The 22,243-nt window shown below is 35.0% G+C and overlaps 1 protein-coding gene across 1 annotated transcript in view; it reads left to right on the top strand.

Annotated features, from left to right (window-relative positions):
• Positions 1-22,243, top strand: part of trio (trio Rho guanine nucleotide exchange factor) — a 342,911-nt gene that overhangs the window by 149,452 nt on the left and 171,216 nt on the right. The window contains exons 23-27 of the mRNA XM_089254104.1: positions 1,634-1,749; positions 1,881-2,003; positions 9,545-9,727; positions 13,733-13,851; positions 20,797-20,970. Of these exons, the coding sequence (XP_089110230.1) occupies positions 1,634-1,749; positions 1,881-2,003; positions 9,545-9,727; positions 13,733-13,851; positions 20,797-20,970 (715 nt within the window). The remainder of the gene's footprint in view (positions 1-1,633; positions 1,750-1,880; positions 2,004-9,544; positions 9,728-13,732; positions 13,852-20,796; positions 20,971-22,243) is intronic.

Here is a 22,243-nt window from a genome sequence, read left to right as displayed (position 1 = left end):
AGAAAAGCAAATGTTTAACCCTTATTGAAACATGTTATAAAGCATTTTAGGGAAATAGTGTTAATTACATTGGTAAACATTTTATTTTAATTAATTATTTGAAATTTGAATGATTTTTTAAAATTATTTTTAATGCAAATACTATTCAAACTGAAAGAACCTAGTTTAAAAAAGCCTAAAACTCATCAACTGACTGTTTCAGTTTTGGTAGTAATTGAAGGATTGAGTTGTACAGTAACCTAATCAAGCTTTTTTTAAAGATCTTAATAGCTGCACCTATATTTGCGTTTAGCATTTAGTAATGAGGTCACTTCCTCACACACAAGCTTTGAGTACCATTAGATAGGCATATTAGGTGACTTACTACAGGCTCAATATACTTTGTGTCAACAGACCAACCATTAATTATCTTTGCACTTCATTTGACTTTAACCAACATTTTGCCAGAGAACCTAAAATTCATCATAATGCTTATAATATAGCACATTAGAATCTATTACCTTCGCGTATCTTGGATTTTCATCACATCCTCCACCACTAACCTTGATAATCACTACAATCTTAAAACCTATGGTCAATATAAAATTGACTCAAATCTCTTTAAGGCCAAGCAGTGCCATTAAGTCCTGGTTATTTGCAAAGAATGAGCCGTGCTCTTATTTTGAATAGTGTTCAATGCCTAGAATATCCAACACTAAAGCACTTTTAAATCTATTTTTAACCTTTGGCTGTACAAATAGTCGGAAATATATCTTTCTGTATGTGGAAGAATAAAAAAATCCCTTAATTTTTCCTTGTATCTCTCATGAATAATAAGAAAGCAATTGAGCAGGCAGGCTACTATGCTCATCATCTATAGACGATTTGAACAGTTTAAGGATTAGTACCACCGTTAACTGAGGGAATCAGTGTATGTGGCTCAGCAAGTGAGGGTCAAACAATTCAACTTTGTATATCCATGTGCATAAGTAAGCAATTGTTTACTTGCTGCTCCTAATCCAATAGGATCCCTGACGTTATCATGCCGAGGAAAAGTTTCTCAACTGTGAGTGTGCCTTCCTGGAGAGGAAAGCACTCTGTCAATAGAAATAGAGACTGATCACACAGGCAATTTCAGGGGAGTATTATAGAAGCTCAAGCGAGCTACTGTAGTGGTTTCGTAACCCTTGATTTAGAAAATCGTAAAATTTTTTCCATATATGAAAAACCCATGATTCAGTGTAAGTATTGATGGTAATGGTGCAAGATTTGATACTGTGGTGAAAAAGGTATCGACATGGTTCTGTTAAAAATCATTTTGTGAGCAAATGAATTTAATAAACAGGAATTTTTTTATAGTTGCATGTTTTATTTATGAGCTATTGTATTTTCGTGGTAGTGAATAAAGGTACCGCTTACATTGATTGATGTCAAATCTGATTCGAATGAAATTAGAGTTGGCTCTCTATAATCTGGCTTTGCGTTAATCCTACCCATTCAGTAATCTTGCTTTTTCTTTTTAGGCTGGTTTTCATTGAGCATAGTTTAGAGTTCTACTGTGCTACAAAATTTTATTATTTTATATTTCACTAATCTCATACAAGTTTTTTCTCTTATTCTGATAGCCTTTATAATCCTTAATTCCTTATTCTAGCAATACTGGAACAGCTTCTGAGTCAAGAAAACAAGGTTTTAGAGTGTTGGACTGCCAGAAAAAAAAGATTAGATCAATGTCACCAATATGTGCTATTTGAACACAGTGCTCGCCAGGTCTATATATTTTGTTTTTTATTAATTTTTATTTTCAATATATTAGATGCATTTTCAATATATTAGTTCAGTTGAGTAAATGATGCTATACATCTAGTAAAATTCATATGGTTCAATTTTTTTTCCATAAGGCTCTAGAATGGATTCGCGAAACAGGTGAGCATTATTTGTCCAGCCGTAGTACCTTAGGAGAAAGTAAGGAGGAAACTGAAGCATTATTGAAAGAGCATAATGAATTCAAAGGCAATGCTAAAGTAAATATACTTACATTTCATAATTATACAGAGACAATTTTTTGGAAGTTTAAAAATAAATTTCTTGATAACAATATTTAATCCTCTATGGTTCACCATTGTAATAAATGTATTGAGAATTGTTTTTTCTTATAAATGGGGATGTAAATATAGGTGCTGTAAGCATATTTTTATTTGAAACAAATGACAACAGCACAGCCATTTAATTAATATTTTAACTAGCTATAATAAATTATTTACACAAATACAATACCACAACAGACAAAATACCCAACGAGGGGTGGCTGAGAAAAAGATGTCCATAACAAATATGGATGTCATATGTTTCTAAAATACAGCAACCCAATTATAAATGCAATCATAAAAACTAAAGACTATATATACATGATAAAACATAATACAATGCCCATAAAAAATATTTATGGTTGTCTTATATAAATGTAGATAACTTCTCAATTTATACCCCAATATGCTTATTTCTTTTTAAATGCATCAATTGTGTTAGAATTTACTACCCCGGGGGTAAGCTATTCTATTTATTAACAACCCTACATTGGTAAGGGACAATTCTAGGTTGTGGTGTTGCACGGAATTTTTCTCTTAATCATTATCATCAACCATTTTCAATCCACTGCTAAATGAAGGTCTCCTCTAAATTTTTCCATTTCACTCTGTCTGATGCTTTAGCCATCCAGTTGACTCCAGCCATTTTTCTGATCTCGTTGATTCATCTTGCGTGGGGATCCCTTCTTGGACGTTTAACACCGCTGCTGTGGTGGTCGAGTGGTTATATTGACGGACTCGCGATGCGAGGATCCGGGTTCGAACCCCACAGTGGTGGTCGGCTGAAGTTGGTTTTCTGTGGTTCCCAACTTCAAGGCGCGAATGCGAGCCGATCTCCCCATTAAAAAGTCTCGCCACAGAGAGCAACAGGCCTACAACGTTACAAATATTCAATCATTACACTTCACTCACAATTTGAAGTATAGATGGCAGCACTGAAATATCATGCACAACACTAGCTACACACTCAGACTGTTAGGTGCACTCACTTTGTTCCAGACTCTGCCACGAAGCTGGGCTGGAAGAGATCTCGGCAATGGGATAAGTCCGGTGGCAGAGACCCTGGCGTTCGTTCGGACGTTTAACACCATTGAGGTACCAATCTTATGCTAGAATACTTGTGGTCGTTCGTTGTCCTGTCTTCTTGCAATATGTCCAGCCCATTCCCATTTCAGATGTGTAATTCTTTCCATGATATCATACACCTTTGTGTGGCTTCTTATTCAAGTGATTCATTTTCTGTAGCTTTTGTATCATCTTTTGCTTGTGAGTGTCCATGTTTCAGCTCCATAAGTCATTGCTGATAGCACACACACTGGTTAAACACTTTTCTTTTCAGACATAATGGTATGTGACTCTTCAGAATAACACTGTTTTTGCCAAAAATGTTCCATCCAATCCTGATCCTTCTGTTTATTTCATTAATGATTGCATTGTCCATGGTATACATAGCTTTCTACTTCTATCTCTGTGTTGTTGAGCAAGATCGACTTCTTCCCCGCAAAGGAGTTGAACATAATTTTAGTCTTTTACAGATTCATTTCAAACCCACCTGAATACTCGCCTTCGCCAGTTCTTGTATCATTTCTTCTAGTTTGTCTGGATTACTGCTGATAATAACAATGTTGTTGGCAAAATGCAAATGGTTGAGAAATTCTCCATGTATTTTAATTCCTTTCTCATCCCAATTCAGTTTCCTGAATATTTCTTCAGTAATATTAATTACCAAGTAATATTAATTACCATTGTGAATGGCCTTTATTGATTTTAGAAAGATTTGACTCTATCTTCACATCTGCTGCAGTTATAGCTCTAGATGTAATTGCGGTAGAGAAGACATACATCACAATATCATTAAGAAAATGTATGACAAAGCAACTGCAACCATTTAATTGGTAAAGGAAAAGTAAAGATTAAGGTACTAATACACCTTGGGAAAGGTGTCCCACTGGGTGATACTATCTAACCAAAACTCTTCACCACTGTGGTGAAGAGTTTTACCAATTCCTTTACCAATTAAACGGTTGCAGTTGCTTTGTCATACATTTTCTTAATGATATTGTGATGTATGTCTTCTCTACCGCAATTACATCTAGAGCTTTAACTGCAGCAGATGTGAAGATAAAGTCAAATCTTTCTAAAATCAATAAAGGCCATTCACAATGGTAATTAATATTACTTGTGTCTCTCTATGAGTTCCTTGATTGTTTGGATGGATCCATTGAAGTAAATCCACTTCAAAAACTTGCTTTTTGTTTTCGTTGGGCTTCGACCAATATGGAATCAAGCCTATATGTCAACACTTAGGGTAGTATTTTATAAATTACTGATAGGAGACTGATTGGTAGATAATTCTTGATATCTTCTTTTTTTGCCGTTTTTGTAAAGAAGAATCATCAGTGTGTTATTCTTGTGTTCTGGTATATCCAATTTTGTGAGATAATTTGTAAACAAAGCAGCTAGCATACTGGCAAATTCTTCTCCTGTTTCTTTAACAATATCTATTGAAATCCCATCTGCACCTGGGTATTTCCTTTTTTTCATGCATCTCATAGTTTTGTAGAATTCTTTTGGCACAGGTGATACATGTACAAATTCTGCTTCATTTTCTTTTCTTCCTGCTCCTTTTCTTCATATTTTTATAGAGTATTGTAAAATTCCTCAACAATACTAATAATTTCATTTCCATCTTTTGTGATGGTCCCATCTTTCCTTTTTAGTATAAAAATTTCCTTTTTCCCAACACACAGTTTTCGTTTTACTGATTTTAAGCTCTTATTATCGTCCAGTGCTTCCTTTACAATATCACAATTAAACTTCCTGACATCTTCTGTAATCCACTTTTGTACCATCTTACAAAGTTCTGCATATTCCACTTTTGATTTAGGGTCATTCTTCTTAATCTGAAATTCTCTCTGGTTTTTCCTCAGTTTCTTTTTTCCTTCTGTTATTTTCTTCATTGGTTTGATTTCTTTTTCTTTTGCTATTTTTTTAGGGTAGTGGTTAAATTTCTGTTCATCGTGGTGACATCTTGTCCATCTTCAGTGGTGTTATATAACAAATCAGATTGGTTCTTCAGCTCTAACTGGAATTTATATTGATGTTCTTGAAGATTTGTCATATCGATGACAGTTCTTGTATTTTTGATAAATTTTGCTCTTTCCATTCTAGTGTTAAGCATTATTTTACATCTCACCAGTCGATGATCGCTTCCTGTATTGAATTTGTTGAAAGCACTGCAGTCTTAGATCATGTATTATAAGGTATGATGTAGTCGATTTCGCTTGTTGTTCCAGTTTGGCTTCTCCAGGTCCACTTTCTTTGGGGTTTCTTCTTAAAAACCGAATTTGTGATGCATAACTATTTGTTCTCTGCAAATTCGACAAGTGTTCCTTCTGTTGTTTTGTACACCGTAACCAGGACTTTCAACTGAGCTCTCACCATTTCTTCTCCCTCCAATTCGGGCATTGAAATCACCTATTGCTATTTTGATATGATGGTTTCCTTTACTATGCATCTCATCTAATTCCTCATAGAAGTTTTCTACTTTTTTCTCAGAATAGCTTGTTGTTGGTGCATAGACTTTTATAATTTGTACCCAGTATCTGCTTGATATTTGCATAACTAACTTTGCAACTCTATCAGATGTACTACCTAGCTCAAGGATGTGGTTTTTCTACATTTTATGGATGAGAAATCCTACTCCACTAGCTCTTCCATTATCTGTTCCCCTGTAGTAAAATAAGGCAAGTTCAATTTTCTCCTCTGCTTTTTCTTATTACTTCATAGATGCCTAGTATGTCCGAATTTATTCTTTCCAGTTTTTCTTCCAACTCCTGTTAACAATTTCCTGATGAAAGAGATCATCCATTATACATGGCCAAGGTCATCATTTTATGGCAGCCTGGTCCAACCCAGAGATTCTTAGTACCGTCTGTTTTCATGTCTGGTTGTTCACTGCCATAACCAGGGAAACTGCGACTGTTGGGCACTGACTGTTTTAGTTTATATACACAGAGTTCATATTTCTTTTAGTTGGTTTTTGGCCGTAATCCTCTACTCTGTCCAGTGCAGGTTGGAGGAAGCCCATCTGCATCCATTTGCTATGTGTTAAACATGGCTACTTATGGGCTGCACCATGAGAAGATGTGGATTGGACATTAAGCCTCTACACCTAATCGATTTCTTTAAGTCCTCATAATGAAGTGATTAAAGGATCTTCTCATAGTTAACAAGTAAAGACTATTCAACAGCCCTTCTCTTAATAAATTTGTTAATAAATGGAATAGCTTAACCCTGGGAGTAGTAAATTCTAACACTATTGACATGTTTAAAAAGAAATATGATAAACATATTGGAGTAATTCAAGAAGCTATCCATACTTAGATAAGACAATAATAAATATTTTTTATGGACATTGTATTATATTTTATCATGTATACATAGTCTTTAGTTTTTATGATTGCATTGTATGTATATAAATATATAAAATATACAGGTTTCTTTTATTTCACTGTTATCTCTGAACTGATAAAATATTGCTTTACAAACTCAAATTCTTGTTACATTGAATTTCATTTCCAATAACTTCAATTTGGTGAGATTTTATAAATTTCTGAACATGTGTAAAATTTCACCAGATTTAAAAAAATGACACAGAGACAAGGAATCAGCTCTTTATAGATAAAAAAGTATTGCACTTATATATAGCCATATTTTGTACTGAAATGACATCAAAATATATGCTTTTCTAAAACACCAAAAAAATGGGGAGGGGGAAAGAAATGATATTGACATAATCAATTTTTTGACCAAGTATTTTGCTATGTATATTCAAATGTATACCAAATCACAGAGAGAATCTATGATAAGCCCCAGATGAGACAAAAGATTTTATGTGTTAGGTCAATTTAGAATTTTTTTTTTTTGGAGGATTGTGCCAAACAAGCAGTATGTAAATGTTGACCACTATTATGCAATGTTGTAAAATTTTTTCATTGCAGAATTTTGAAGAAATGGTGGGTAGCATTTGAGGTTGCTGAAGACTCTTTGGTAGACTTTCAGGAAGTTTGTCAGAAAAAAGTTTAAATAGTTTTTCACTGTAAAAATTATTTCACTTGTCCTACCCATTCCTCAGATTAATTTTATTAAAACCTGTGTAAGTGGCACACACACAGTTCCATTAAAATCGTTCTTAACTAGAGAGGTGTCCAAAATATAGAGGCACAGTATGGTGGACATTCTGGGTAAATGAATTATTTTCATCACACATTCAAAACCGTCCAGCATAGGGAGGTGTTCAGGATGTGTAATTACAATCCCTACTTTCTTAGTAACAGGAAGCATTAGCACACTGGTTGTTGGTTACTGCGAGCGAAAAAGCTAGCAAGACGTCACGAGAGGCGGAATTTTGAGAAAAACTGAATTTCAAAGTTCATTAACGAAAAATGAAATCATTTTTTTATTGAATCAGTAAATGATAGCTGGGCCCAGCTTCATGAGCCGTTATTATTGTCTACTTGATGCACGTGAACAGTATTTCATTAAATCAAAAACAAAAATGGAAACATTTTTTAGTAAATCAGTAAACGATAGCAAAGATGGAAGGATGGGAAAAAAATTTGGATGGGTTTCAGATCGAATCGAACACATAATCTTTGGTTCGTTGGTCTAGTACTATAACCATTACTCCAACGGTGGATGCCGGATTCAAGCAAAATTAAATGAATCTATTGTTTAACGTCGCCAGCAAAAATTTCACCATGAGTGGCATAATGGTTCATCACTCATTTCGGCCAGTCATGATGCGCTAAATTTTTACAATGTAGCTAGAAATGTAGGGATTGTTTATAAGCGTCCAGGATACAGATGTATCCAAACTGACAAGTTTTGTTGTACTTATATAGTCATATTTTATACTGAAATGACACCAAAAGATGTACTTTCTGAAATACCAAAAAAAAAAAAAAAAATTGAGAAAAGAAATTGGTATAATTGGTTTTTTAAATACAGTGTGATTCAAAACTCAGCGTACAAATTTTTAAGGGGAGGTAGTAAACACAAAAACAAAACAGAATCACGTAGGAATGTATGACCGGAAACCCAATCTGATTGGCTATAAATGAAAATGCAGAAATGGCAAGCCAATAATGGGTGGAAAAACTCTTTATTTAGCGATACTTTACACGAGGACAGTATGTGTAGCTGTTAAGTTTCTCAACAAGTACTCAATGTTCTTACCATCCACGCACGTTTCACAATGCTGTAGTTGGAATTCAGCGCTAGTCATTTGAAGTTCTGATTGTGTACAGAGAGCATGCAACAATTACATTGGGGGGGACCCTGAAAGCAATGGTCTATTTGATGGCGGTTGACTCTGACACTAACTTCGTCTGGTCTTCGGGTTCAACAACCAATGCGTCGCCATTTTGAAACTTGCATTTTGAGAAGTTTAAGCACTTGTTGTGAAACTGTGTACACACGTACTGTCCTCGTGTAAAAGTATTGCTAAATAAAGAGTTTTTCCATCCATTATTGGCTTATCATTTCTGCAACTGCATTTATCCTCCAGCTGATCAGGTTAGGGTTTTTGGTCGTACATTCCTATGTGATTTTGTTTTGTTTTTATATTTTGATTCACCTTGTATACAGAGTGTATAGGTAACAGGGTGTATGGTATTTTACTGATCCTAGAGGCATACTTCCAATTAGTAAAATTATCCAAATAACATGTAGTACTCAGATATGTCATTCATGTCGCAAGGGTTGTATAGTTATAAAAATAAAAATATTAGTTTTTTATACAGTCCCCGTGGGCCCGAAAACCCAATTAGAAAGTTTTTTCCCTGTTTCTCCTGATACCAACTAAAACAATCCAAGTTTCTAAGTATATTCACTGAGATATTTGAATGTGAAAAACAGGAAAGTTTAGAAAAAAACTGCATTAAATGTGGGAAAACCACCTTTTTGATGCTGTTTTATTCCCAACTTTTCAAATTTGAATATCTCGATAAATATTGCACTTGGAAACGTGGAGTTTTTTTAGTTGTCATGAGGAGAGACGGAGACAACTTTCTAATTAGGTTTTTGACACATAGGGATGGTATAAAATTTTTTTTTCATTTTAATAGTTATACAACCCCTTGAAACATGAATGACATATGTGAGTATTACACGTTATTTGGATATTTTTCCGAATTGGAAATATGCCTCTATGATCAATGGTTCGCAAGTAAAATGTCATACCTCCTTTTACCTATGCACCCTGTATACCGGACCATAAAAGATTAAATATTTTTGGAGATGGCTTCAGACAGTTATTGAGGTCCATTATGCCCTGTGCAGCCAAATATGTCATGCTTTTACCGCTGGCTCAACTTTTAGAAAATTCAAGATATATCAGTGCTATCTCAAAAGTAAGAATCAGCGTGATATATGTAAATAAATATGTTTTATGTACCTCTACTTTTTTTTTTTAGGAAACAAGAGAAAAGGTGCGACTTCTTCTTCAACTTGCTGACAATTTGGTGGAAAGGGGCCATGCACATGCCAATTCCATAAAAGAGTGGGTTGCTTCAGTTGATAAAAGTTATAAAGACTTTAGTGACCGGATGGATAACTACAGAGCACAATTGGAACAAAAATTGGGTTTAAAAACTGACGTATGTTTCTCAAAAATTATTAAGTAATTTAAATAGTTTCAAAATACAGCAATTTTTTATCGCACATATTCAATATTGTGAATACTGTTGAAGAGAGAGTTGCCGACATGCGATAGATATTACAGTAAAGAAAAGCAGATTATAGTCCGTTTCAGGTTAAATTTGCAGTGAAGGTGAAGCTACGAGGGAACCGCATCACACATTGCTATGGGAACAAAAGCCTCTTAACCAATGTATCGATACGCGCCCTTGGTAAGGTATGGTTGATTCTCGCCAATCTCACTGAGAAAAATCTTTTTTACGTGTAACGTAATTGCACAGTTAAATTAGTAATAATTATACAATTAAAAGAAAACTATTGCCAATATTTTCAGAAATTAAACTGAGGTTTTTGAAATAATTTTTTTTTTTTCATTAGAAAGTGTTTTAAAATTTAGAAAAAATAATTATCTTGTATCAGCATGTCACTTACTCTTCATTGATGTGCTGTAAGTAACACTAAAAGTTTCAAAAAACAGTCATATATTTCTGCAATATTTCCCTTCCCTCAGCTCAAATTTATTTACAAAAAAAATCCAAACAATATTATGAAAATAGTCTATAAGGTTTTCGCGGCCATCATTTGATACAAATTGTTTTTTTCGGGTTCGAAGACCGTCGTCCGTTTGAGTTTGTTCTCAACGTTTCCCCAACACTAGTGGTTGGCATCATCAGGAGAATTGATATCCAGTTTTTTTTCCGACTTTGATCCAGTTTATCAATTCTCCTGATGATGCCAACCACTAGTGTTGGGGAAACGTTGAGAACAAACTCAAACGGACGACGGTCTTCGAACCTGAAAAAACAATTTGTATCAATATTATGAAAGCAACGTATAATTTTAAAATACTGTATATTACCCATGGCTCTCAAAAACTTTGGGATTTTTAATTTTTTCTTCAATTTATATGGAAAAAATTAATGTTAAATAAAATTAAGAAGAAGCAGATTAACTCTGTTTTCACCTGTAAATGCAGGAATAGCACCAAATAATAAAGATACGAAAAAGTTTAGAATTTTTTTACTCACTTTTCTTGCCGAAATTTCCGTCGCTCGACCTTCCCCTTTCCTGAACTGTATACGTCGATGCCACTTGTTTTCACGACAGCTTTAGTCTTTTGTTACAGTTGATGTGATGCTCATGGTTATTACGGATGATTCTTATTGAGTTTTGTTTACAGCCAGTATTCAAAAACCAAAAATATAGTATTCAGGAATGGAAGAGCAGAGAACTTTAGCGTGGCTATCTCTGGTGAAAATAAAGACAACTGTCACATAAAAGATGAAAGCCCAAACCACTCTGTGGACCCCCCCCCCCCTCTCATTTATTTTATCTGAAGAGACACTAAAGGCAAGGGGCATCGGGAGAAACAGGTGGGACCAGAAGATGGCGTCTGTTCGTGTGAGTGGAAGTCGCGACTCTGTCAACACTCTCTGTGATCGGAAACTATAACTATCCCATAAACATGGCAAAAAATAGATAATTAAAAAAAAAGAAGGCCTAAAACCAAAACTTCTGGACCCATAGAGGGCCTCTCACAATAGTATCAGCACTCTCGTGGGAGAGAAACACTTCTTGTAATCTATGAGTGAATATGTGAACACACTGAAGCCTATTTTTTGGGAGAAAATAAAACTGATTTAATATTCGTTATTATGTAAGCCTATAACTGCATGTAAAACTGAATGAAAAATTGTATCGTTATGGGAAATTCAACCAAATAACGAAAAAAATATATATATACAGTATACAATTGTGTAACGGAAAATACACAACAGTGATATTGGCGGGGAAAATTTCTAGGATGTCGTGCCAGAATGTTGTTGCTGTTGCTATGGATTTTTGATAATGGTACCAATATTTTTTATAATTTAAAAATTTTAAACAAGTAAAAATCGACAAGGATGACATCACTCTCCGCTATCATACGAAGGTTTTAACAACTGGATGTTGCGAAGATATATTTTGGAAAGAGAGAAAATTCAACTGCCCCAGCGGGGAATCGAACCCACGTCCTTTCACTTTCCGGGTGAACGCCTAGACCACTAGACTACAGAGGCACAGAATCTCTCAATCTTTCCTTGGAGCTCGTGTACACTGAAAGGGACCGTACATGGACGGCTGGACCAGACTCAGGCCAAGCTCACAACTGCTGACGCTGCCACCAGCCTGTGGGTTCGATTCCCGCAGGGGCAGTTGAATTTTTTCTCTTTCCAAAATATATCTTCACAACATCCTGTTGTTAAAACCTAAGTAAAAATCGGTTCAAAACGATGTTTTTTCAGTATTTTTTTCAAAATCATAGGAAAAATTGAAATATTCTGTATAAAGGTTCATCTTAAACCTCCGATATATGAGAACAATATTTTGTGCCGAAGGAATACACTCTCTACCTTTCTCTTCACTGCAAAGTTAACCTGAAACCGACTATAGTAGTTATGAGTAGTACATGAAATCTAGTCCCAATTTCCAGAATATTTCGGTAGGTACCCATATGGGCCCCAGATGTAGTCTTAAGAAATTACTTTTGATACAGATAGTGTTAGGATAAAACCTGTGTTTTATTAAAACTCTTCTGTTCTGAATATAATTTTTCACCTTTCAGATAGGGTTCCAAGTAGAATACAGTTTTAGGTGTCTATAATGTCAATAATGTGATAAATTCAACATTCTTGACTCCTCATTTTCCACAGTTGGATTTACAGAGTGTTTTACATGTTCCCTGTCCGTCAACTACATGTGGCTCAGATATAGATATACAGATACTAGCAGATGGGCATGGAGTAGGAAGAGACCATAGGAAAGAGCTTCAGCAAAGAAAAGTCTTTACAAAAATCAAAATAGTGAAAGATCTTCAGTCCCCCAGCAATTCAAGAGACCTTCAAGCCATGGGCGGAGATACGTGTGCTCCCCCCACCCCATCATCAAAGGTGGAGTCGACTGATCTAATGTATATGTGCATTGACATCATCATCGTGCCCCCCAGAAATAATGACCTTGCCCCCCCCCCCAGACTTCCTAGTCTATCTCCGCCTATGCTTCAAGCCCGTGTGATTATAGTTCGTTTCAGGTTAACTTTGCAGTGGAGAGAAAGGTAGAGAGTGTACTCCTTCGCCGCAAAATAAAGTTCCCATAAATCGGAGTTTTATGATGATCATTTATACAGAATATTTCAATTTTTTTAATGATTTTGTGAAAAAAAAAGGAAAAATATCGTTTTGAACCGATGTTTCCTCGTTTGAAATTTTTAAATTAGAAAAAATATTGGTTACCATTATCTAGAAAGCTATAGCAACCACAATGACATTTTCGCGGTATCCTAGAAATCGTCCATACCTTATAGAGGCCGCGCATCGATACATTGGTTAAGAGGCTTTTGTTGCCATAGCAACGAGTGATGAGGTTCCCTCGTAGCTTCCTCTTCACTGCAAAGTTAACCTGAAACGGACTATAGGCACATTGCCCAAGTCTTCCTACCATGGCTTCATCTTAATTTCATCATTTAATTTTTTTTATCCATCTACTGTAATGCCAATTTTTTTCATCTTAATGTGGCCAAAAAATTAAAAAAACATGGATACTAAAATTATTCTTTTAGTTTAAACTGATGGTGTGGAAGAGAATATTGAGCTGGAAACAAATCTGCTGTTTCCGAAAGTGATACCGACAACATTTAATTCTTTTTAAAATGTCAGTTGTTTTTTTTTCCAGTTCTTGAATGAAAATTACCCATGGCATATACATTTTAGTAGTGGTGTGTAAAATATTTTTCCACCAGACATTTTTGTCAGTACAACTTAATTACTGAAAATTACTGTAGTATCTTTAAAAATTATTTTTAGTAAATTCTAAACACATAACATATTATAAACCACTATCTTCTGATAGGTTTTCTGTTTTTAGTTAATAGTTTCGCTATTTAGCAGTTTAAAGAAAGCTTCTGGTTTATTTTCTTTCTTTTACAGGGGGACATAAGAGATTTATCTCTTGATAGACGTAGTGACCCATCACTTGAAGCTAAAGTAAAAGAAGCAGCAGATAAAGAATTAAATGAAGAAAAACGAAAATCAGCTAGACGTAAAGAGTATGTTTCGAATTTTTTTTATGGAAGGATGCTCTAGCAATACTGTACTGTAAAGTTGTTTTTTAGTTCTTATTTATTGTTCATTATCACTGTCAATAACGAATCTTCAGGTGCTGTTGCCTCCATCTCGCCTCTCATAATGACTTTGAAAAGATGTTTCCAAATTGTCTGAGTAATCACCTAAAATTCAGGTGCTTACGATCGACTTCTTGCAACCACCGTTCATTTTCAACAGGCTACAATACATCACAATAGTCGCATCAGACTTCATATTGGAACCAAACTACAGCCATTGTTGTTATCATTCCCGTTTCAGATATTGGCTTACAAATGCAGAGATCCTTGTACTTTCTTTAAGTCGGGAAACGAGTAGCAGCTGCAACCCAGCAGCCAGTGGGTGATAGCTTACTTCTTTCCTTAAGTTACAGACTATATGTTTACGGCAGGACCACAACTCATTGTTATTTGATCTTCACTCAGTGACGTGTTGGTAATACGAGGGGCCCGCAAACCACTGATATTATGATAGGGAAGGTCTCACGGATCGTTGGTGGCAACCCGGCGGAGAGTCATCCTTGACCTCAGAGAAGTGATAATATATTTGAGCAGTGTAGATTTGATTTAAAAGAAATGTTGTAAATGTAATTATACTTAAGTGCAATATTTATCTCATTGCCATTGGTAGGCCATGGAAATTGAAATTTATTTATAAGCTCTTACACCGGACCAGCCGGAAACAACAGTATTGGTTATTTAGTTCACAACATTTTTTTAGAAGTTAGTTTAATTACCTAAGCCGAGAATGATAAAAGTACCCAAAGGGTAGAGTAAGTAGTAGTTGAAATAGTTCAAGTAGTTGTGGAAATGTGCTCATGACGGTGTATGACCGGTATTTATGGGGGAAATTCCCAGGCACACATGTCAGACAAGCAAATCAGCTTCAAGGCTAAATAATTTACATATAGAAACAAGTTTTTGGGAAATAAAACAATATTTTGGGAAAGCAACACTGAAAACGTAAACATTGAAGACTGAACGGTGGCACGCAATCCCACGGATTGGTCCCAGAAGGCACAACAAAGGTAAGAAGAAAAAGTAAATAGTAATAAAAATGACTAGATAAGAACTCTTCCACAGGATCTATGGATACGTTACAACTCTAGAACATTCTTGCTGTTGCATGCAAGGTTCGAGCACATACACATCAATATCAATGAACCCCTTCCACCAAGCCAGGTCAACCAATACACAATCATGATGATTGACCAACGCGTGCTGGAAGTGGTACCTATGGCAAAAACTGTGGCAAGATCTTTTGCGTCAAGCTGGGTTTCTCACTTTGGTAGGCGTACCTAGCAAAATCACCACTGAAAGAGGTAGAAAATTTGAGGTACAGTTATTTTATAAAACTGGCTGCTAGGAATACAAAAACTTCAGTCCACATCATTTCATTCAGACAACGCTCTAGTTGGAAACTTCCATTATCACTAAAAGCAGCTTTGAAGTGAAACCTCACCATATACGCCAGAACCTAGGAACTGAGGCCATTTGAGCCCCCCTTCTCCAATAAATTTTGTAAAGGAGCTGAGTCCCTCCCCTGATTTCTGAAAAAACAATGCAATGCACCTTCCTCCTCCTGCATGCACGCTTCCCCGTAGAGTACGGAGTCCCGTATATACAGAACGACCATCGATTTTCAGCCCTTCCAATGTTTTCTTCACATCGGCGTCTCTGCATCTCATCAACATATGAATGGATGTCTTACCAATGGTTTTCTTGGCCTCTGTTCAGCCTATCGACCTGAACTCAAGACCACTTGTGTGCAGAACTTCTATGATACCACACTGCAGTTGCCCACGGAATTCTTGGTTCCAGATACTGAGCAGCCCACAGACCAATCTTGGGTTTCTTCTGGGGCAGTGGAAGAAAGTGGGAAAAACTGGAAGAAAATAAGAATGTGCACTAATTATTGTTTAATTAAAGTACATATAATTAATGCTTGTTATTTCACCTCATTGGCTGTGAAATAATATCAAATAAGTTTTAAAACTTTTTTTTAACATTTAATTATAAATATCTTATATATATATATAATTTATACTTATATGCAGTATATAATTTTCCAATAAAGTCATCAGGACCTCATGGTCAGAAATCACACAAGTGAATCATTGAAGGGGTGATGTTTATTTTTGGTCATTCGGAGAGTTTGTATTTGCAGAAATCTTAATATTCGAGTTCTTGAACACTGAAAGCATTTTGAGAAGGCACAGACAGGTAGTTCGGCTATTGCCTAACACTGTTGGCAACTTTCACATAATTTTGATTTTGAGAAAACGTATGTTTTCAAAAAAGCAACACATAATTCCGAACCAAAGTTTCTCGAGGGATACTTCATCATAACTTACCAGGATTTCCTCGTTAATGATGAAGCTCTGAAAAATTAAAAAAAAAATTTTCAAGTACTGATACTAGCTGAATATTATCAGCTAGACAAAGAAACGTTCCAGCAATTAGATACGTACGTTGACTTAGGTATTGTAAATAAGCCGTATTCTGGCTTATTTTACTAAATGTTATCGTGGCATAGTTTGCAAAGCTAATTGAATTTCATACATGTTATATATGCGTACCACAAATGTGATGCATATATGTGGTCATATGCTTTCTGTGTGAATGTTTATCCGACTCTGGATTTCTGTTCACAGGTATGGGCTGATGCGGGTATAGTCCAGGGATCTCATAGTTTTATAGGGCCTACATGATAAAAGTCTGGCACACTATGATTTTCGAAAGTGCAGTGGAAGTTTGGCTAATGACAAATTCGCATAACAAGCAAATATTTTGAAGAAATTTATATTTGATGATTGATGATTCATATATGAGAAATTTTTGCAGTTTGTTTATTTATTTTCACATTATCACAACTGAGCTGATGGTTTTTTGATTTCATCATGATGTGATGATTCATATATGAGAAATTTTTGCAGTTTATGTATTTATTTTCACATTATCACAACTGAGCTGATGGTTTTTTGCTTTTGCCCACACACGTGTTATGGAATTTCGGATAATATTCTCCCCTAAAGTCTCGTGTCAGCATGCCTCACTCGGAAAATTAACAAATGTGCGAGTGTGAATATTTACGATATGAAACGAGATGTAGCACTGTAGCCATGCATACATGCGCATGAAGTTTTTTTCAAGTTCTGCTTGAAGAATACTGTAGGCTGATTTCCATTACTGAACGTGACATTGAGAGGGCTAGCTCAGGAGTAGGAGCCACTACTTGTTGAAGAGATTGTGTGCTTAGGAAAGACCATGGACTAGAGGTGCACGAGGATGGCATTCAAGAACTAGTGGTGAAAAATGTCTAGGAGTTGATGGTAGATGAAGTGATGGATCTCTTGTATGCACCACAGTAAGAGTTTATGGACGGTATCTTCTAAGGAAGAGAGAAGTAAGGGGAAATGCCTCTCACATAAAATGAGATTAGAGTGATGTGTAGAATGTGGGAATCTGTGCAAAACTCTGTAGAAAAGAACCACCCAAATAAAGCTGTAGTAGTATGTGAGCAATGAATCTTTCCAACGAACACTGCAATTTCCCATTTCCCAGAAATCCTAAAAAGCAGGCAAAAACAATAGTGTCATTGGATAAGGCTTTTTTTGAAAGTCATGTAAAAAGAATAAGTTTGCAAACAACAGTGAGTCTGTAAATCGGCCTAAACAATAGTCCTCCTTCTCTCGTCATTTAGAGTAAGTTAATAGTCAATAATGTTTGTGAACATTATCATATTGTATGTTTATCTGGGTCAGGTGGGGTAAAATGGTCACAAAAAGAGGTGTTTTCATCTTTGAAGAGGTATAACCATATGACTTTTTCAAAAATAGGATATCTTTTGGCTGATATTTTACATTACATTCTTAGAGAGTATATTAGCACATTTTTCAAAAATATTTTTTGAGTGTAACAGTTTTTTTTCTGCAACTTTTTAGACCTCACTTTTATGACCACTTTACCCCATGGGGTGGGGTAAAGTGAGTAGTGCATGGGGTAAAATGGTCATACCAAATAATAATGAAATTTTAAGAAAATAATCAGTGGGCATTGAAATTTTATTTAACACATGTATCAAACAATCATTCTATACTTTTAAATTTATAACTTTTAATGTACTCTGTGATTATAAAGCTCGGCTTCATTAGGATCTTCAAATACAACTGATCTCTTATTTCATCTATGTCCTTATTTTCTGGAAAGGTTTAAAAATTCATTATTTAAGCTTTTTCAAGATATTCAACAGATAATAAATCCTTATTAATTACTTGTCTGATAATTTGCATTATTGGTTTTTGTTCTCTTCATAATAAACCAGCACCCCACACACACAGCCTTCTGACATTTTTCATAAAGTTTGAATAGTTATAGATTTGTGTCAGATCTTCCAGAAATTTTTTTTTTGGCTATGGGAGTTTAATGTAATTTTTGCATATTTATTTTGTGGCAGTCAAAGTTCAACTATTTCCTTAATTAAGATTTCTCCTATTCTATCCTGAACATGTTTTCATTTTGCCCTTGAGCTCTGTATTACCCTTTCGTTTACAGCTGAGGTTAACGAGGGCAAGGTAGTCAGTATATGGCTCGTTTCAAGTCTCTCATCAGACACAACACTGATATTAGCTAATTTTGACACTTTCTAAGTTCAAGTCAGCCACTCATGCAGTTGATTCTGTATCTTTACTTCCCTTGGTTGTGAATTGTGAAAGTTCAACATCTACAAAAGGGGTGGGGGGGGGGTGTTGTTCACATTGAGCAAGAGATTTCAAGCCTTCAATACTAGTCTCTCCTTTGCATGGTAACCGTGATTTTCTTCTAGAATCCTTTTGTCTTGACTTGTTAATGATCCATCTTCCTTAAGTCATATGGAATCTTTAACTCATGTTCTTGCAGCTCACATGATACTCTAACGCTCTTTCCAACAGCTAACAATACTAATGGAAGAATGTCAGAGTACTGTTGTATATTCTTTTCACATATAGGTTCAAACACCTACTTTCCAAGTGCATGTTTGCTCTGGAAAAGAAAAAAATTAAACTACATTAAATAAAAAGTAAATTGAGTAAAAAAAATCTTACAAGTTCAATTATATGTTAGCAAAATAGCTCCTAGCAACTAAGTGTTAGTTAAGCCTAATGCTATGACCACTTTACCCCACATTGTTTAAATTACTATAAAATATGAAGTATAATGATTACAACTTACCAGTGCATGGAATAGTGTTCTTGAGATACTTCTGGAGTGCCCTGTACAGCCAATCTATAAAAAGTTTTAGCAACTAAAATGGTAGAGAGAAGTTATTCAGCCACTCAAAAAATGGAACCCGAGCTTCAACAACAAAAAAAATGTTCATTTCCACTAAAATGTTGCTTGGCATTATATTTTAGGTGAAAAACTTTGCTACTAGCAAGTGAAAGTTAAAACAGAAATTTGGTAGTAATATCAATTGAAATTCTTAAGTTATGCCATTTTATGTTTAGTATGACCATTTTACCCCACCTGACCACTTTACCCCACTTGACCCCATTATTTATATTATGTATATTTATTGTATTATATTTTATTATTATTGTGTTTAATTATTGATTGAATGCGGTTTTTATTAGTCATTTTTATGTGCATGAATAATTGTGGAACGAATTATGAGAGTTTCCATTATTTCCTATGAGGAAGTTTGATGAGAATAACAAGCATGTTGGCGGAACGAATAAAGCTCATTAATCAAAGTTCCACTGCATGTAAATATGTAAGCTGTTACTTCCACCCAAGTACTGGGCAACCAAAATAGCACTTTGCCTGGGGGGGGGAGAAGCATGACTATGGCACAGCCCTGCATAGAACCTTTACAATAAGGAAGCTCGCTGGACTTCAGTTGTATGACAGCCTTTGTTTCTAAAATTTTCACGTTTACTATAGATTTATTAAAAAACAAAATAATTAGTATATTTAGAAATGGTCTGCGCCGAGAAAGAAAGTGGCAAGGAAACATGGTCCAAATAGTGTTAAGGATGAATGGGAGAGTTGAGAAACACTGGTATCAATTATGCTCTGCAATGAATTAAAGTGATATTTGGTTTTCTGACGAAGGGTTTTCCAATTACACCGGATAATTGAAGTTCTGCCATATTGTACTTGAGAAGTGATAAAAAGGTAAAGATGAATAAATAAAAAAATTTTGCCTATACTGATAAAAAACCAGGATGTCACATTTCAGAGGGGGGCAGATTTTGTTTATCTCTATCATGCATTCAGTGTCTCACAGTCATTGAGATATAATACGCTATAACTTGACTTTCATGCCAAAAGAAAAGTGAATCTCTTACAATCGAGCAACAAAAATATTTCTATAATAACCTAAAAATGAGCCTTTTAGGTGGGCATTTGTTGCTATAACGAACAGAATTCTTTATATTTTCTGAAAGTTCCTCTTCATTTATAAAAGGATAACAATTTCTTTGAACTGACTATTGAAGACGTACTCGTTAAACGTCTGTATCTGTTAAGTTGATTGAAAACTGTCCCCCACAAGTAGGTAGAAGTCATTTTGCTGGTTTCCAATGCCCAGCACTGTTGCGAGTACAATAGGGTTTTTTTTGGAGAAAAGAGAGGGGCGTATGTGCTAAGCCAGCTTAATGATTCTTTGTTTGGGGGAAAAGCAAAGCAGTATATTTATGCCAAGACCGATTGTAAGTCGAAAAGTTCACATGTGAAAATATATCCGGGACCACCAGTCAGTTAATAAAAAGCATTGGAACTCGTGAATATATGTAGCATAATTCATAAGTACTGATTTTAATTTATTGCAGATCCTGATAAAAAATAATAATTTAATAACTAATCTTTCTAGCTGCTAAACAGCTAATCAGTATTTTTCATATGATTTAGATTCATCATGGCAGAATTACTGCAAACTGAGAGATCTTATGTGAAAGATCTTGAAACGTGCATCAACACATACATGGCTGAGATGAACAATATAGGTTATGTGCCACCAGGACTGCAAAACAAGGGAGAGATGCTTTTTGGCAACATGACAGATATATATGACTTTCATAATAGGTGAGAAAAATTATTTTATACAAATACAAAGGCCACAACAGACAAAATGCCCAATAATGTGGCTAAAAAAAGATACCCATAAAAATATTTGTCAAATATAACCAAACCAGCAACCCAATATAAAAGCATGTGCATATCACAAAAGAACAAACTAATAATTTATAAAATATATAATACACTGCCTATAAAAAGGTTATGGTTGTCTTATTCTGAGTATGGATAGCTTCTCAATTTATCCCACTATGTTTATCATACTTTTTTTTAAACTTGTCAATTGTGCTAGAATTCACAACCCCCAAAGGTAAGCAATTCCATTTGCACAATTTTCTATTGTTCAAAAAACTTGAGCCATTCATCAGTGAGAATTCCCAAATCAGTGACCCCAGTTGCATCCAGGATAATACCGTTCACCTCATAAGTGGTAACGGTATGGGTTGTTTAAACCATAATGAGCGACCATGGACCTATCAACACTATATGTCATGCTCCGTTCATTAGCCTATGATGCTGCAGTCATATTCAAGTTTGTCTGGAGCATCTCCCCATAGCTTCGATTCCCCACTACCCCAGTTAGCTTTATCATCATCTGTGAGTTCTGGCATTCCCATCGATACTTCAATTGAGTGTATTTGATAAAAAGTGAAAGAAAAAAAATTATAGGCCCAAGGACACTTTCTTTAGTGACTCCTTTCTTCACACCTGTCCAATTCCTATTCCCCATAACCCGTTGTGACCTATCTCTCAACCACGATTCTATCCAGTTCAACAAGTTGCCCCCCAATCTCATGTAAACGCTTGTTTTAAATGTGTTTTTATTTTCTTCACACTTATTTTAATTTAATTTTTATTGCAAAATATGTGTAATGCAGGTATTATGTGTGGGTAAAAATAATTTGTTTAAAAAAGAGAAGGAAGGTTGTATATAAATTTTTCCATAATTATCAGACTTCCCACCTCTATTTGGGAATTGTGCATAATTGCTGCTAAAAGTGGTAAATGTAATGAAATTTAATCAAATTTTCTTTATCTGAGACTATTGGTGATTATGCGTACCCATCAGTATATCACTTTTACACAGTAATTGTATACATTTTAATATTAAAATGTATAAGAACCAATTGCAAGCGAAATGTCACAGTTAAATCTTATTTATATGAATCTTATTATTATTAATACATGTTCCACATTTATACAGTAACAGGTTAGTGTCTGTGTGTGCAGTAAAACAATCCTTTTCAAAATGTACAGTGATGTTGGATGGGAGAGCAATGTA

Source organism: Pholcus phalangioides, unplaced genomic scaffold, assembly GCF_987345545.1.
Source record: "Pholcus phalangioides strain wild (caught in Gottingen) unplaced genomic scaffold, Ppha-v1.0 ptg000039l_1, whole genome shotgun sequence".
Lineage (NCBI taxonomy): Eukaryota > Metazoa > Arthropoda > Arachnida > Araneae > Pholcidae > Pholcus > Pholcus phalangioides.
This window is presented reverse-complemented; position numbering and strand designations above follow the sequence as displayed.